This window comes from Fringilla coelebs (genome assembly GCF_963513975.1).
Source record: "Fringilla coelebs genome assembly, chromosome: 16".
Taxonomy (NCBI): domain Eukaryota; kingdom Metazoa; phylum Chordata; class Aves; order Passeriformes; family Fringillidae; genus Fringilla; species Fringilla coelebs.
In genome coordinates, this window is record NC_140042.1 from 9264755 (window position 1) to 9282243 (window position 17489).

The window sequence follows — 17489 nt, forward strand, 5'->3', positions numbered from 1 at the left end:
AAATATAACAAGAATTTTGTATATGGTTGGTGCCTAAAGAAAAAATTTCACTTAATTAAATGGATACGCACTTGAGTAAAGAGAATTCTGTAGGTTCAGGTTGAAACATTCATCCTCTCAGTTATTTCACAGGCAAAGAACATTCCTTATGGGATAAATCTGTAGAAAAGTAGGCAATTATTACTTACCTTAAAGCAGTATCAAAAAGAGAAGCCTTGAAATTCTTGAAGTCTTGAAAGTAGAAGATGATGGTGTGAAACCAGGAAATCTTTGATGTTTCTCAACTTGTTAAGCATACCTGAAATAAATAAGACACTTATTGACTGACTTAATTGTGAAAACTTTTATAAAATCACATAATGACCCAAAATGTGCCTCAGTACTGTGTGTAATACTAATTTCTCTCAACTAGTTTTATTTCCATTATTGTAACTAATGGTCATGCAGGTGTTCTTAGAAATATATGCTATGAAGCTACTAAAGCACACGGCTACAGGTCTAGTAAAAATGGTTTGTGCCCCAGTCTAGAACAACTCCAATTCCCTATTAGAATTCTAAGACATGGTACAGCTAAAATCACTGCTAATACAACTAACTGGCATAAAAAGCATGACAACTGAAGTAACTTATAATTACTTAAGGATAGCATGATTTATGGGTTCTGGGTTCCGTGGGTCTGATCCAAAATCTCTTGGTGCTATAGAAAGTGTTTTTTTTTTCAAGAAGGTTTGATCACCCTCCTGTTTTTTCCCAAGCACATGTCACTTAGGGTTGAGTTCTGATCTCATGGACCTGTATCCCACAGATGTCAGGTTCTAACCTAAATCCTTCGGGCTTTTTTTTTTTTTTTTGTATGGGAATTCTTAAGGAAAACCCTAGGAACTCAGTAAACCAAGAAAGTTGTACCATATTTAGTCAGGATTAGTAACCTATAAAATAAATCGGTTTGGGATGTTATTATTTCTGCACATGTATAGCACTAATCATGCAAAATATTTAAGCAGATTTTTAGCTGTCAAATCAACAGGGAAACTTGCATAATCTTAAGTGCTTGACAGACTGGACCTTAAACGTCTCTAGGTGCAATAATAAATATGGAAACGATTCATTTTTTGCAGTATTTTCAGCACAAACTGCATCACAAAGTGTTAAATAATAAATAATAGCAGAGAGAAGTATACACAAGGGAGGAATGATATGATTTCAGAGACTTGAAAGGGGATGTTGATGAGGTGGAGGTTTTAAGAATTAAATATTAAAACCCAGAAAGGCTGGTTTTTGGCTGGGACTGATTGTTTTTCTCTGCTGAGAAAAAAAGGGGCTTTCTAACCTACCTCCTGGACAAAGATGCCAGGCTTCCTGTCAAACTGTTCAGTGGAATCATCACTGTACTTTGAGTCTATTTTTAAGAGAAGGCAAAGGATTGCAATTAGCTAACTACAGGCCTCTCAGATTCCAAACGTCTGCTTTGTCCTCTGCCTCACCTTTCCATTTATTTACTGCATAACAACTCCACACGGACTTGGCCCAAGTTCCTGAAGAGCGCCAGGGATGCAGAGGGAGAGGGAGGGCAGCCTGGCATGGCAGAGCCCGAGCGCACCAGCCTTCCCCAGAGGCAGGGGCAGCCCTCGAGGCCACGGCAAGGCACTCACAGATGCGCGCCGAGGAAAAGGGAAGCGGCTTTCAGCACCAGCCCACACTGTTAAATCACGCCATAGTGGGCTTATTTCCTACATTTGGTGGCAGCATAGTATTCAGGATAATATTATTGCTACTTGCACAGGTTACCGCTGAACCAAACGACAGAGATGAGAGAGTTAAGTAACAGCAATGGAGAGCGAATCACTAAAAAGTCTTTCCCAGAGTCAGTTCTCTGTTTGGGGGAAGTTATTTCAATTCTGTATCTCACAAACAACCCGCTGCCTTACTGTGCCCTCTGGAGTCAACTGACTGACACTATAAGGAGATTTTTAAATAAATGATGTGCAGGAGCAGCTCATGTTTAGCAGACAAAGCCCCGCTCGGCCGCAAGCACTGCGAGCACCGCTGTACCTGTGCTCGGCACGCCGGGGCCAGGGCAGCGCCCGCTCCCGCCCGGCCTTAGCGGAGGTGCGGCCCCATGGGCGCCGCTCCGCCCGCGGCACCTGCCTTTGCCTCGCAGGTGAGTGCGTCTCCGGAGAGCGCTCGGAAAGGAGTTCCCGGGAGAAGGAGCGCTCTACTTATCGGCAGAGGAGCCCTCCAACCGCGGAGCTGCCCCAAGCTCGCCCAGCGCAGCCCAGCCCGGGCCGACCGCCACCAAGCCCGCTCGGCGCGGGCGGGCTGAGGGAGGCAGGGGACGAGGAGGCGCTCCCGCGCTTTTGGAGCCGCACCTGTGGGGAGCGCCCGCCGGGACGGGAAGTCTCTTATGTAAGGGATGGCGGGGAGCGGGTGAGGGGGGCGAGGCGGGGGTCGGCTCTGCGGCGGGGCTGATGCGAGGACGGAGAGCCCCACAGAGGGGCTGGAAGGGAGGAAGAGAGAGAAGGAGAGGGAGAGAGAGAGAGGGAGGGAGAAAGGGAGAAGTCGCCAGCCCCTCAGCGGGGCTGCCGGGAGGGACAGGCGGGCCGGCAGCCCCGTCTCTGACACGCAGCTTCCCGCGGCCGCCTCAGAGGACGGGCTGGGCTCTCCCCGCTGGCACCGCGCTCCCCCGCCCGCCACAGCGCATCTCCCTTCCCCGGCGGCTGGATGCCGCGGCGGGGCCGTCCAGCCTCCCGCGCCCTGCCCTGGCAGCCCGGCCGCGGGCGGGGCTCGGCGGGCGCCGCCGGTGTCTGAGGGAGTTGTGCGAGAGACCGCGCCGGGCTCCGAGGGGGAGCGGAAGGTGGGTGCCCTCGGCGCCCCGCGCTGGCACCAGGCTGCGCGGGGAGGCTCCTCGCTCGCCCTCTCTCCTCCTCCCGCCCCTGCAGCGCCCTCGCCTCAGCCCTCCCGCTTGGCGGCCCCTCCACGCCCCTCTGCCAGCCCGGCGCGGTGCCCCGCACGCCGCCGCCACCTCCACCCCTCGGTCCTCCTCTTCCTCCTCCTCCTCCTTCTCCTCCTCCTCCTCCCGCGCTCCCTCTCACGCGCACTCCGCTCCACAAGTGCCGCGCGCTCGCTGCTCCGGAGCGGAGCGGGGCTGGGCTGCGGACCCTGCGCGGGGGCTGCGGACCCTGCCCGGCCCGTTCGGGGCTGTCCGTGGTGCTGGAGGCGAGCGCGGGCTGAGCGGACGCCCGGCTCCTGACGGAGCCCCTTTATGTTCAGCTCCTGGCGCAGCGCAGCATCCAGCAGCTCGAGCGGCGGCGGCAGCAGCATCGCTGAGCCGGGGCTGGGAGGCAGAATGGAAGGCTTTATTCGGCTGCTCTTCGGCTACTTGGTGGCGGACCTTCTCACGCTGGTGTGTCGGGCTCAGGAGAAAGCTGGCCAGCAGCTGGGGAGCTTTGTGGTACTCTCGGGAGGAAATCACTCCAGCCTCGGGGAGCAGATAGACCCCTCCGAACCACCTCCCACCCCAGACTTCTGCAGGGGCTACTTTGACGTGATGGGGCAGTGGGACCCCCCCTTTAACTGCAGCTCGGGGGAGTTTATCTTCTGCTGTGGCACTTGTGGCTTCAGGTTTTGCTGCAAGTTCAAGAAGACAAGGCTGGATCAAAGCACCTGCACAAACTATGAGACGCCGTTGTGGATGAACACTGGGAAGCCTCCTTCCCGCATAGACGACCCTCTGCATGACCCTACTCGGGATAAAACCAACCTTATTGTCTACATCATCTGTGGGGTTGTAGCAGTCATGGTGCTGGTGGGGATCTTCACCAAACTAGGGCTGGAGAAGGCACACAGACCCCAGCGGGAGCACATGTCCAGGTAAGGCTGAGTGCCAGGCAGCAGGGTCCCCTTCCCCCCTACCTTCTGCCCAGCCCCTAGAGAGGAGAGAGGAGCCCATGTGTCCCTGCCAAACAAACAACTCCTGCCAGGCAGGCTGCATTCCCCTGCAAGGCGACCGAGAGAGACCAACTTTGCTGAGCTCCTGTGGTGCCCCCAGCCCGGGTTACCACAGAACATGCATATTGAGGAAGATGAGGGATAATTGTGGAGTCTGCACAGACAGTAGTCCATTTTTATCTGCAGTGCCCGACCCTCTCCCTAACAAGATCCAGCAAGTGTTCCCAGATATACTGTGCATAAATAAAAAAACAAATTCTGAAACCAGCAACACTGAATTATAGAAAGCCTGATGTGTTCCCTCTTCCAACAGTTTCAAAGATTGGAAAATGTTTTTACTTCTCAACAGAAGGATGTAAACAAATGCCATCTCACCCTCCCTCTCCAGCTGCAAAATGGTTTTGGCAGGACCTTCCCTACTCCTCCAGCCCTTGCAAGTGTGTGAGCTATTTGTAAAATTTCTAAGCTGTGAAAATGAGTCAGGGTGGAAGGGAAGAGGAAGACACAAAAAGGAAAAGCTATTGTAGAATTTCTTAACATTTTTTCAGTTACTGTTGAGAGGAAAAAAATGGAATATGAAAGTCTTGCCTCATCCATGTATGTGTGTGTTCTAACTGTCTCCACGGTGTAATGGCTGAGTTATATCAAAGAGAACCTCCCCCACCTAGAGTTAGGAATGCTGTGTACCATCTACTCCACATTCTGGCTGCCTAGTGGTGGATAGGCAGGTGGGCAACTCGGGACAGAGCCCAGTGTCTTTAACAACATATTCCAAAACCAGATTGTCACAGCAGTTCAAAATCAAGGCATAACACATTTGTCAAGTTTGCAGCCTGTCTGATTCTTTATGCTAATCCCAGGCACATGAAAGTAAAGCAGATGGGGGAAAGGCATTAAAAAAGGCAAACAGATCCATTAAAGAGTCTAAATAGATCCCAGCATATTGGGCAACTTCAGTGATGAAATACAATGAAAGGATACCTTTACTGGACGTGCAGTGTGGCAGAAAACTTCCTCTTGCCCTGACTGCTGATGGTGTAGCCCACAATCTTTGAGGCTTAGATGAAGAGTCATCCTTTGAAAGATGGTCCAAGAGATCAACTCAACACCTGGAGCCTCATTTTTACTGGTTTCTGCATGACTTTTTGATTAACTGCTTATTTTTAAATGAACAGAGAAAGTCACAGAAATACTCCTGAAATGCATCACCAGTCCATGAGCTATTATTTGCTATTTATAAACTGGCTGATATGGATATGCTTTACTACGGAGGGAAAAAACACATTGCAGAAATTTTAGTCAACAGTGTGTATCAGTGGTACTTCTGCAAAGATGGTTTTTGTTGAGGAAGGTATGATAATCCTTTAGACATTTTCTATATAAATTGAGAAAAACTATACATGGGTCTCATTTTTTTTTTTAAATTTTAATCCACAGGGCTTGTTTGCAAAAAGCTCTCCCTTGCTTCAGTCTCTCTCTATAGGGTCTTTGTGCAGGCAAAAAAAGTGGGCTCATAACATTCACAAAGCCCAGAACAGAGTGAAGTTACAGCCATCCCTGCAAATTATGGCTTTAATAGGTCCTGCTTCTGTGAGTAGAAATATTTGCTATGTAAAGTACAGGTGTGAAGTATTCTGAAAGGATATTCTGTCTCAGTTTATGGAAGTAGAATTATGGGGGATTGGAAAATCATTCTCATATCCTTGAGTCATGTATGCATAAAGATTAGGTTTCTGAAGTGGGTCTTAGCAAAGGTCGTCTGTTACCTTGATTACTTAACAGCGTCTGTGATCTTGTGCATGAAACTGTTCAAGGCAGGATTATATAGAAACTTGGAAAGTCATGATCACATGGCAAAACAGTCACCCACTCAGTACACATAATAGCTAGTCATATTCTGAAAAAGAAGATCTATAGCTTTTTTTTTTAATAAGTTCTCTCTTATTCCAGTTGTGGGATAGGTTTAACATTAATTTGCAAAGGAATTAGATTTGTAAATCCCTTTGGCAATCTATAAATATATTCATTGAGTGAAGAATTGAACTAACCTCTTAGTCCTCAAGTGAGTGTTTAACTAAAATATTCCATTCTAGCTCATTTTACACTACTAATATTCTGAAAAAAGGCTGCAATGCTTAAAAATAATTTATCTGTTCAAACAGTTAATAGTACCAACAATTGATATGATATGTAGGCTGTGTTCATAGTCACCTTCTTTTATAATATTCATCACTACAATATCAGAAAAACAAAACAAAAAAGAACACCTCCTATTTTTTTTTTCTGTACTGAACCTTATTAATAAGCAGAAGTTTAATGCATCGAGAGTGTTAGGTAGGCCAAAGAAAAAGTACTAAGTGTTACTCCATTTTGGCTGGCGGCAAGAAACACACAGAGAATGATTTGTCATCTATTTCCTTAGCTAAGATTGTGTCCTTTCCCTTGCCTAGCCAATGGCTACATGAAAAATTTGAATCTCCTTCATTTCTATGAACAAATTCACCTAGGAAAGGGATAGTACTGCTTATCAAAAAAGACAATGCAGAATGGAAACTGATTTTTTTTTATGGGGGCTGATTTTTAAAGAAAAATGAACACCTGAGTGTAACTCATGTAAATGATACATTTCCATTCTTGATTTACTAAAAATATTTCAAAATATGAACAGAGACCTGACACATGGGAATAAGAACATTGACTTCTTAATAGGAAGCAAAACTGTGCCACACTTTTTAATTTCTTGTATTACTTCATCTTGCAGTCAGTAGATCTGCTATTGAAGTAAGACACTGGTGTGTTTAAGAGTGGTACAATGTTAATAAAGAAAGCGTTCTTTATTAACTGAGCATAGTTTCCATACAGCTGCCTTTCGTCAAATTTTGTTTACTACTATGCCAAAACAAACCAAGAACACTCCATTAACTTCACTGAATTTTCCTGATATGTTTGACAATGAAAAAAACATTGTGGAAATGTATTTAATCAGTGAAAAACAAATCCATAGGAAAAAGTCTCTTTTGGGTGAGTCCCTTTAGGAAAAAAAGTCAAGACTTGTCGTTTTTTAGAGAGAAAGGACTTGTTACTTTTGTTTTGGGGAAACAGGCCAGGTATGGCGCTGTTGACATTTTCTTTCTGTTGCCACAGAAGTGTAAATCTGGAAGATGAACATGGAGAGGAAAGTACAGATTTAACTCTGCATGGTGTATTTCATTTTAGAGCTCACGTGTTTTTTTCTCCTTATTTTAAAATTTGTTCCTTGACGTTAAAAGGAGATGAGTATTCCCTTCAGCTACAGTGTCCAAGACTAAGTAGTATGCTGAGTAGCTCTTCCTTTCCCCTCCTGTTTTTGAGGAGAATAAGGAAATCAGATGGTGTAGGAGGGAGCTATGGCAGAGGGAGGGAACGTGGCAGTGCTGTGCATGAGAGGACACAGATTTGATCTGCCTGCTGAAGCAGACCAGGAGCTTTGTTAGGCATATGAGGGCAGCACGTTCTTGCTGCCTGAGACTACACCAATGGGCCTGCCTGGCTCCATCAGTTCAAGTGGAGAATTCTCTCTCAAAAATAATTAGAAAATGAAGAAGTTTTACCTCTGTTGCATGGAGGAGATTATTCTGTAAATACAACTGCACCTTTGTCTTCTTCCTTAATCCTTGTGGAGAATGTGCAAACAAACCAAGAACTGAAAGGAAAATGTTTACAATTATGCTCTTATGCTGTAACTCCAGTTTTTTAAAACAGTGCTTCTTACAGTGTGTTACAATCTCACAAATATTGAGAACCATCTAAGCTCTTCTTTCTTCCTTCACAAGGAAGAATCTGCCCAGTGCTGAGCTCAGGACTGAAGTCTTTTATTGATCATTTAAAAGACATGTAGTTGGGGCCAAAAATGGCCTGACTTGCCAAAATTCTGAATCCAATGTGTGAAATTATTTCCCTTATGGGTTTTGACCCAGTTTTGGAGGCAAAATATGACAAGTGACCTTTCATGAAATAACCTGTGTTTCAGCTTCTTTCAGCTTGTACCCATAAGGGAAATGCCTGGCTCCACATGTTTTATAACACCCCAAAATAGTATTATGTATCCAAAAAAAAAAAAATCTTATGGCAAGAGAAATGCTGAAGTTTTGTGATACTTGGATAGTTCTGGGCCATGAACTCCTACATAGGTAACACTCCTCCACTTCTGTAATACTACAATCAATATCCCTGAACAGATCTTAATGATACTGCTTCCTGATTAGAAGGTTATCTTGCACTTTGCATTTCCTTAAAAAATCATCCAGCAGGTAAATAGGTGTAGGTAAAGACCCTCTGTGTAAAGCTTAACTTTTCAATGGGACTGACTATAACAATTTCTTCAGATAATGAATAAAATCTATATGACTATAGGTGAGACAAATGCATGAAGATATTTTAGAAGTCTCCTGACCTACGTGGAATTTTTCAAAGCAAATGTCTGTTCAAGGATTTTGTCATGTACTGGGGAACAAGCCTCCCTTTATCCATTTCATTATATGGGCAAATCCCTAAAAGAACAAAATGCAGGTACAGCATTTCCTTTGTGCTTCAGTGATACTGAAGCTGCTACACATTTTTAACTCTCTCTGACATCAGTGGAGAATAAGGACATGCTCTCAGTTATAGGAGCTGTTCTGCCCTGAGAAGATTGTACAACTTTGGCTAACACAGTATAGGTGCTGTGTTATTAAAACCAGAACTTGATGGTGAATAGTTAATCTTTTCTTAAAACAGAAGGAGGAATTGGACAAGTAATTCCATGAAAACCATTTGAAAAAAGCTACCCTGAACCTGTAGAAAACTTAGCATTTTCATAGACAGGCAGTAGTTCATCTGCCATCATACAGGGTGTTATTTAAAGTCTACAGCAAACAATGTTTACCATCAGACTAAGAGCCATGAGGAAAGGATTGCTGAAAACACACTCTCACAAAGTGGGGAAATACTTAGATCTCACAGTTTTAACTCCCACACTGGAGTTAGGAACTTTCATTTACGTTTTTTTCCTTCCCAGAAATGTGTTTAGCCTCTGGAATTAGAATTAATATTGATGTCAATAATTTCCTCTGTATAGAGATACACTTGCATAAATTGACTAGATATTAATGGTTTTGGTCCCCACTTATTTTAAATTGTTTTTGCAATATAATGCTTTCCTTTTTCATCATTTCTACATGTCTTTATGAGATCTCTTCTGTTGAATTTTTATTATTCTGCTATGTAGGCCAGCTCTGCTATTTCTGCAGTCTAAGCACTGCTTCAAATGGGAGCATTACTCTGATACCATTAATCATGTGGTTACTGTCTTCTGACCTTTTCCAGGATCAACAGAGTATTCTCTAACATGTTGATCACAACTGTATCTAATATCTTAATAACATAATGTTAGTCATAAACACAAGAAAACATCAGTATTGTTCAGCTGTGTACCCAAGCAATGTTCCAACAATCTGAAAGCAAGATCCAGCTCAGGATTTCTCTCTGTAACTTAGAGGAAGCTACTTACTTTATAATAATAATTAAAAGTATAAGGTTGCTTGACTGAGAAATCATAATGGCACAGAAGTACAGTGGATGAGCTAGATGGCACTTGCCATGGCTTTCACCAAGGAATGTGCTTATTTTTCATTTATTTATATATTAGTTTATAAGCCAGTGCTTATTTTTCATTTATTTATATATTAGTTTATAAGCCAGTATTTCTTGATGCAGTATCTGGGACACTGTATATAATTTTGTAGAAAATTAAACTAAACTGGGCATAGTGCCCAGAAAATGTGTCCACACCCCTAAAAAATTGCTCAAGAGGTCTAAAGATTAAAAACAATAAAACAAAAAGGAGGTAAATAATGGTCCATTATGCATTGACCTGAATAGAAAAGATTTGCACCAAAGACACTGGTAACACATACTACACATACAAAGCTTTCCTTTGCCTAAGGCAACAGTTTCTGCAGGTGGGCCAATTATTTCCCAGTGCACAGTAGTTCAGCAGGTAGCTCTGGCACATAGGTAAGGACTAGTCCTGCTCCTATGGAACTCTAGCAAAATAGCACAGACTCACAGGCAGAGTTAGATGTTGCCATGCTGGGAGTTTCAGAGCTTCAAACTTGGTCAGTGACTCTGGCTCCACAGGGCTGATCCAGGTGTGTGTGTTTATCCATGTGCCTAAGGATGCCCTTACAGGACACTTGGCAGTGGAACTGGTCCTTATACAGTCACCAGAGCAGGACTGGTCTGTCAGACTGCCTGGAGCCCTGCAGGGCAAGCCCACAGCCAGCACCAGCCTGGGCCTGTCCTAACTCAGGAACCTTTTGCTTACTCCCTCTTTGCTAGCACAAAGCTTTCATCCTGTTTCCAAACTGCCTTCAAAGGAACAGGGAGTGTTCCTGTGCAAACTTTGTTCTATGTTAAAGACTAGGACACTCACAGAAGTTAGAAAAAGACCTTTTTGATCTCCCCATCTGGAGGAGAAATCCTTAAATCCCTGCTTACTGGATTTTTACATGGAAGTTATATGACTTTTCAACTTGAGTGACATTTTTGAATGAAAACTGCGAAGACCACTGTGTTGTGTGTGCTAATTACAAATGCACGTGTGAGAATTTCCTTTGAAATTGGTAATCTAAGTGTAAAAATAAGCAGTTTGTGAAAGGTGTAGCCATGGGCTAGGTGCTGAGCTGCTCAGCTTAACCAAGATGGCAATAAATGTTACTGAGCACATGCAGTGGCAGAATTCTACAAGCTCAAGGAGCTTAAATTATGTTCCTCCAAAGCCAAGATACCTAAAGGACTTAATGTGTTTCTGTGTTTTACTTCTAGCAACTCTAGGTTGTCAGTAAGACAGCCTAAAAAGAGCCTTAGGTGTGAAGTCTCACAATGCATTTACTTGCTGCATTTACTGTGAAGGGAGCTGGTTTCTCCTGCAGACATTATGATCGACTGCATCGCAAACTGAAATAGATCTTGGAACATATTGTTAATGTCTTACAGATTTTGCAGATTCATTCTGGTTTTGTTTGGATTTCAGGGCTCTTGCTGATGTTATGCGACCTCAAGGTCCTTGTACAACAGATCATATGGAGAGAGATCTAAACATTGTAGTGCATGTGCAGCATTATGAAAACATGGAGACGAGACCTGCTCCAAATAACCTACGTAAGTTGCATTTTAACTTTCTCAATAGCTGGAATGCTGGCCCAAAAAATAACATTGTGAAACTAATATTGCTGAATGTCAAATGAGGATCAACAGTACATGGGTTCTTGCAAATTAGAAATATCCATTTTCTCAGAATCAGAAAAATTTAGCTTCCTAGTGCAGATTAGTGCAAAAGTGAGATAAATAAATTTTGAATAGGAAAATTAGTTACTGTATTTAGTTTTAATTAGTTTTCTTGGTTTTGTATCTTTGTCTTCTTCTACCTTTGTTTTTGCTCAGCTCATCAGCCTTTGCCTTATTCTGAGTTTTGTTATACGAAAATACCAATAGTTGTGGTTACAGCCAAATTTAACAATACATTTCATAGGGCTGTAGCAGCCAGTAGCAAAGTGGTCTCATTAGGCTTTTAGATCATATCCACTAGTATAGTAATTAAATACTTCCCTGGATAGCAGCAAGTTGTATGTGGTTTTCATTTTCTCAAGGGAAAGATGAGAAGATTATTACTTTAATTTTTACATAATGTTTTTATTCTGTATCTGCTATTACATGTTTATGTTACTGAAGGCAAGAAAAAAGTGCACCTTGGAGCTGCAGGTGAGATATGGTGACATTTCAAGTGGTTCTGAAGTCACAGTCAATTTATTTCCCAGTCTGTATTAGAGTACAATACAGATCTTTGTCATGCACACATACATATTCCTCTTGTGATTAACAATGTCACTGAAATTTTAATTTGAATACTTATTTATGTAACTTATATTCAGCCATATCTTAAATATATATGTATATGTGTACATACTTAAATTATGGATATATTTACTAAATCAAGTTCAATATATTTATAAAATAAAAAGATATCATTCAGGAAAGTTTAGATTGGTAGGTAGTGGGTGGCTTTATTCTCTGCTGTAGATCAGTGTTGATGTGCATTTTACAGCAAATATACTTTTACTGCATTGGTATTTACATTTTGAAACATTTAAAGTATGTGCGCTCATCTTTTCCTTAACCATAGAAGAAAGTTTGTGTATATTTGGAGTTTTATTTGGACTGCATTGAGCAGCTTTTGGTGCTTTTTTTTGGGGAAGGGTGTAAAGGCAATGGAAGAAAGCAGCTCCACGTGCTGCCTGCTTTGTGGGAGAGGCTGATGGCCATTCCTTATCTGCATCCCTGCAGAGTAATAGGAGAGATTTAAAGCTGTGCCCTCAAATAAAGGTTGCGCATACAGGGAGATGTGATACCTCATCATGTGACACCTCATCTGTCTGCCCTGCTCTCCAGCAAAGAGCTTCCACCTGGGGCTGTGCAGATGTGCAGTGCAGAGAGGGAAGCACACACCCACACACCCTACCTGTGTAAAACCACCACTTCTGGAGGGGAACCTAAGCTGCTCCTGGTCAGAGGTGCTCTAACACCCTGCAGCTAGACTTCTGAAGGGTTAATGAGGATGGGTATGTGCCCTGCATCTCTTTGCTCTGTGTATCACTTGCTGATGTCTGATCCTTCACGTGACTGTGTTTGCAGGAATGGTACCAAATAGTAATGAAGTTTGGGTCCATTATTTTGTCTCAAATGTGAAGTGTTTATTCAGAACCCCAGTTAATGAAGGAGTCAGAAAGTAAAGAGGTTCTTGCTGCATTGATTTTATCTAGATTTTTGTAATGATCACACTGAGATATTTTGCTTAAAACTCTCAGTATATACTACAACATACAACATAACAGAGCAAGCTTTTAAACTCATTGTTTCTCAGATTTGAATTCAGATTTAAGCCCTGCTTCTAGGAACTCTTGCATATAAACGCAGCTCAGAGACACACAGGTACTGCATCAAGGAAGGAAAAAACCCACACATTTAGTGGGGTGTTGGTTTATGCTGATCCCAGACATCCATACCATCTCTATCTCTGTCTCACACAGAATACGGCCCTCTGGCACAGAGGGAAGAATTCAGCAGCTCTTGCACCACTGCAATTTACAACACAGAAGCACTGCTGCTACTTTGGATCTGTCCTAATCCTTTGGGTCATGTATAGGGGCAGTCCCAACAATGCTTCTTACACAGCTCAGGCATTCCTGCTACAGAAGGAAACCTCAGAAGCCAGCAGCTCTGATGGTAATTGTTTCAGTCTTTAATCAACGTTATGCATAAAGTCAATAATTTTAGACTGTTAAGTGTAAAGCTTCAAGTGGTGAAATTACTCAAGGCATCCTATAACCAATATTGCATACATTTCCTTCATAGCAAGTGGATTGTTCTTCTGCATTTGTTGCCATTCTGTTCTGGTAAACTCAGGTAAAACATGATTAAATGACCTACTAGAATTAGCCAGAACATCACAACTGATTGAAATCTGTTGAAAATGTGCATTTATGGTACAGGAAAAAATCTTTCAATAAAGAGAAGATTATTATGACAAATTTTCCAAGGTTAGTATCTTAGCAAAACAGAATGTTATAGTGAAGTTCTGAAACACTGCAAGAGTGGATATTACAGACAGAAACTTTGGCAGTGAAACATTACCTACTACCAATGCTGGAAATGTGACAGGCTTTTTTGGGGTACTTTTAAATAAGCAAATAAACCAGAGTGAATCACAGCTTTCATAGTTTTTACTTACACACAGAAAATGAAATTGTGTAAAATTATTGCATCATAAACTTTAATTTGCATTTTTAAAGTTTTCTAAGTTACCACTTTTTATCTACTTGCCATCTCATAATGAGACTTAAATACTTGAGGCTGATATACTTTTCACATTGATCCATAAATATGCATTGGGCAGGAGGAATTTCTTAGTCATTGCATATCCCTTCCATACCGTGTCTTTCAGACAAGCTGTTGAAGGCCAAACATTATTAAAAATGTTCTAATTTGAATGTTCATTTGCTCTTTCTGTCCTCTTAAAAACATTTTGCTGATGTTGCCAATACGTTCTGAAAGTGTTTTGTGAAGGGAAGCTCTTTTGTCAAAATGACAAACTTCACATGATCTCTGACACTGAAAATGAGTGTGTTTCTGTTTCTGGACTCTTTGTTATCAGAGGACAAGGATTTTCTCTGATGCCTGCAGCTATTTGTCAGAACTTACAGGCCAGTGGAAGGCCAAAAGCTCTTTTCAGACTCTTGCAGTTTACTCAGTTTCTTGTCCCTTCTTTTCGGTATTTAGATAAGAACAGACATTTTAGAGGTTCCTGAGAAACACGGGTTTTTCTTTGCTCAGGTGAATCCAGACAACCTAGATTATTTTTAGTAAAAGCTATTTTGTCTTTAGCAGTTGTTGTCCAAATTTTCTTTCAGTACTGTGCTTTCCTTAAGATGGCTTTTCTGTCATCTCCTTCATTCACACACATTAGAATGTGGGGTGCTTTGTAAACAAGCAGCACATACCTATCAAAAAGTGTAGCATTCAATTCTTCTAACATGAGATGTTAAATAAAATAAAGTTAAAAAGTTATGTTAAAAACATCAAACCAAAACCAAACCTTTCTGTAGAATTTGACTTGTTTTGTTCATCTCTGACTTTAAGGAATCTTAAAGCAGCAGCACTCAAGGTATTCTTTTATCTTCTTGTTTTTTGGGGTATTTTTTTCTTTTTCTACGTATTGTGTTAGAAGTTAGGGGTTTATTTAACTTGTTGGGATTATAACACTGATGGAGTGGGAGTTAGGAGGCTTCATAGCTACATCCTCATTTCTGAAACGTGATTACTGCTATTATTTCTGATTCATGATCTGTGATAGCATAGTGAAAAAATACTTCAGTTAGTGCAATTCACAGCCACTTTCCCTAATGATCAGTAAAAGCTCTGTTACTATTTCCCAAGAACCAGCCTTGCACTAGTAAATTTAAACAATTTATGCGGGCTCCCACGATAAAGGTGATTTTAAAAGAAAGTCAATTATCGATTAAGGAGCTTTTTAAGATGAAAAATGCTCTTATTTAGTTTGACACGTATGAATTATTTCTTTATTTTGAATTTTAAAAAGTAGATTTTAAACACATGATTCAAAGAAGGAAATGTTGCACTGTTTCAAATGGCCAGCTTCAATACTAGCTAAAAATTTGCAGCACATGTGATTAAAATGACCTTTTAAAAATATATTCAGTGTTGTGTTTGCTGCTGCATTTGATTGTCAGTTGTCCTGGATACTGACTAACAACAAATGCTAATGTTGAAAACAAAGCTATGCTATCTCTATAACTGGTGCCTTATGATAAGTTAACTTTTATTTTTTCTTTATTTCTGTGTTGAGGCAGTAGGCATTTAAATAGGAGAGTATTTTTTTAAGTCCTTGTACATTACAATAAAAATTCTGTATTGCATATCCCTGTTCTTCTCCCCATTTCTGCACATAGAAGCTCAGCCTGTGTTTTCCTGTGGCAGGAACTGTCACTAGTTTGACACTGTGAAAACAGAATTCACAAGAATATTTTTCAGTCTTTCATCACTAGTGAATAAGCTTTTTTTTGTTGTCTTTGGCAAATTAATTATTTTTATGTTTAACATAATAACATGTCTAAATGAGATGATTCATTGTCTTGCGTTGCCTAAATGTAATTCCTACTGTTGGTTGTTGGAAATAAGCAGGGAGGCTTACTAAGAAACTTCAGTACAGAGAAGTCCTGTTGTTCCATATGTAAAGCTCATGGAGCATATCAAACATGAGAACTAACTTGCTTACACAGTAACTGTTGGACAATTAACTGCATGATATTGAAGAAGTGATTGTTGAGGATGTGAAGCAGTATTATAACGTTGTGCTTCTGGTCATGAGGGGCCTTGAAGCTCCACCAAACCTCATGTGGACACAGGGCTGCAAAATGCAAAGGACTGAGCAAACAACATTGCTGGGCTTCTTTGGTGTCTGGGTTGTTTAATTACAGTGAAATGATTATTTAGAGCTTTGTGCATGGGTGCATGTCCCAGGGGAATTGCACTATTTTCTTCATAAACTTTAATTAGCTGGTAATCTGCTCACTTAGAAGGATAAGAGACTCAGAAGTTGAGCTGTGTAGACAGGCCATGTTCTAGGAGTAGAAAGATGAACAACACTAATAAGTTTTCAGCTAAGAAAAAGATAGTTTGAGCAGATTGACAGATGGAGTGAAGTATTGCTGATGGAGGGCTCCAAGACAGTGAAGAATGAGGGAGAATAAACTGGCCACCTTAACTGGAGGATTTCCTTAGTGCACAAGTCTATAGTGCTGTGACAGAGGGGACTGTAGTCAGCAATGCTGGGAACTTGCTTACATTTTAAGCTTTATTCTTCGCTGCCAGTGTGCAAAAACTCATTTTACTGGGGTTTCTGTGGTCTTTACAGGAAACACCTTAACACTAAAAGAATCTGATAATTTAGATCAAATTCCTGAGCTAAGCACAAGTTTAGCTTTCAGTTAACCCTGAGAGAGAGCTGCTTATTGCATTCTGACTGTATTATACAGCTAAGAGGACAAAGTCCACTTTTAAATGATATATTTTACACACTAATCATCCAAGTAAAATCCCACACTACTATCGCCAGCCATGTCAAAAGAAATATTGTATATTTAAATAAAAGTTCTGTTTGAGGTTAGAAGCTGCAAACTGCTTTGTCACAGCTATCTTGAGACTTTTTTAAACCTTTAAATAAATTTCTACATATTGACTTAAACTGAAATCTTGCTACAAGTAAAACTTCAAAGCATTAGCTAATTAGTGATAGAATATTTAAAATATAACTACAGCTATAGCAATGCATTCCAGATATCCAGAGCTTCCATGCCGGAAACCAAATTTTCCATATGTATGGGAAATGTAGAGTCTGAAAATGCATTCCTCTTGCAACTCAGTCACTGGAAGACAGTAATGTTTAATCAGTTCTGAATGTGTGTTTAGCCTCACAATCATTAATATAAAATGTTTCTAATTTACATTCAAATTTTAATTCAGATGCATGATGCTGATTTATGAGAAGATGCTCTGAAACTTATTGAAACACCAATGAATATTTTCAAGGAAGTTAATTACAACCTGAGAATGAGAGATTCTGGGGTTGTTTAGAAAAAAAAAGGAAAACAAATGAAATATTTCATTTGTCATTGACTTTTGGTAGATTTAATCAATTAATTAAAAAAAAAAAAACCAAGATGATTTTGAAAATGTAACTAGACATCAGGCAAAACATCTATTTATTTGTAACTACACTAGTCTTCACCAAGTGTACTATGTCAGAACTCTGGCATTGCTCCTACCAAACAGTTAATTCCATGCCTTTGCAATCATCCTGTTTGCTTAATCTGGCAAATGAAAAAATGAAAAGCAAAAGCAATAGTAAACATAACATTTTGCATCAACAGGACTGAGGAATTGGGTTT

The 17489-nt window shown here is 41.1% G+C and overlaps 1 protein-coding gene across 1 annotated transcript in view; it reads left to right on the forward strand.

Annotated features, from left to right (window-relative positions):
• Window positions 1-3097: 3097 nt before the first annotated feature.
• The window catches only part of SHISA9 (shisa family member 9), a gene marked incomplete at its 3' end in the record, with an annotated part of 171181 nt that continues 156789 nt past the window's right edge, over window positions 3098-17489 (forward strand). Inside the window, exons 1-2 of the mRNA XM_084216403.1 lie at window positions 3098-3870; window positions 11000-11127. Of these exons, the coding sequence (XP_084072529.1) occupies window positions 3263-3870; window positions 11000-11127 (736 nt within the window). The 5' untranslated portion in view covers window positions 3098-3262. The remainder of the gene's footprint in view (window positions 3871-10999; window positions 11128-17489) is intronic.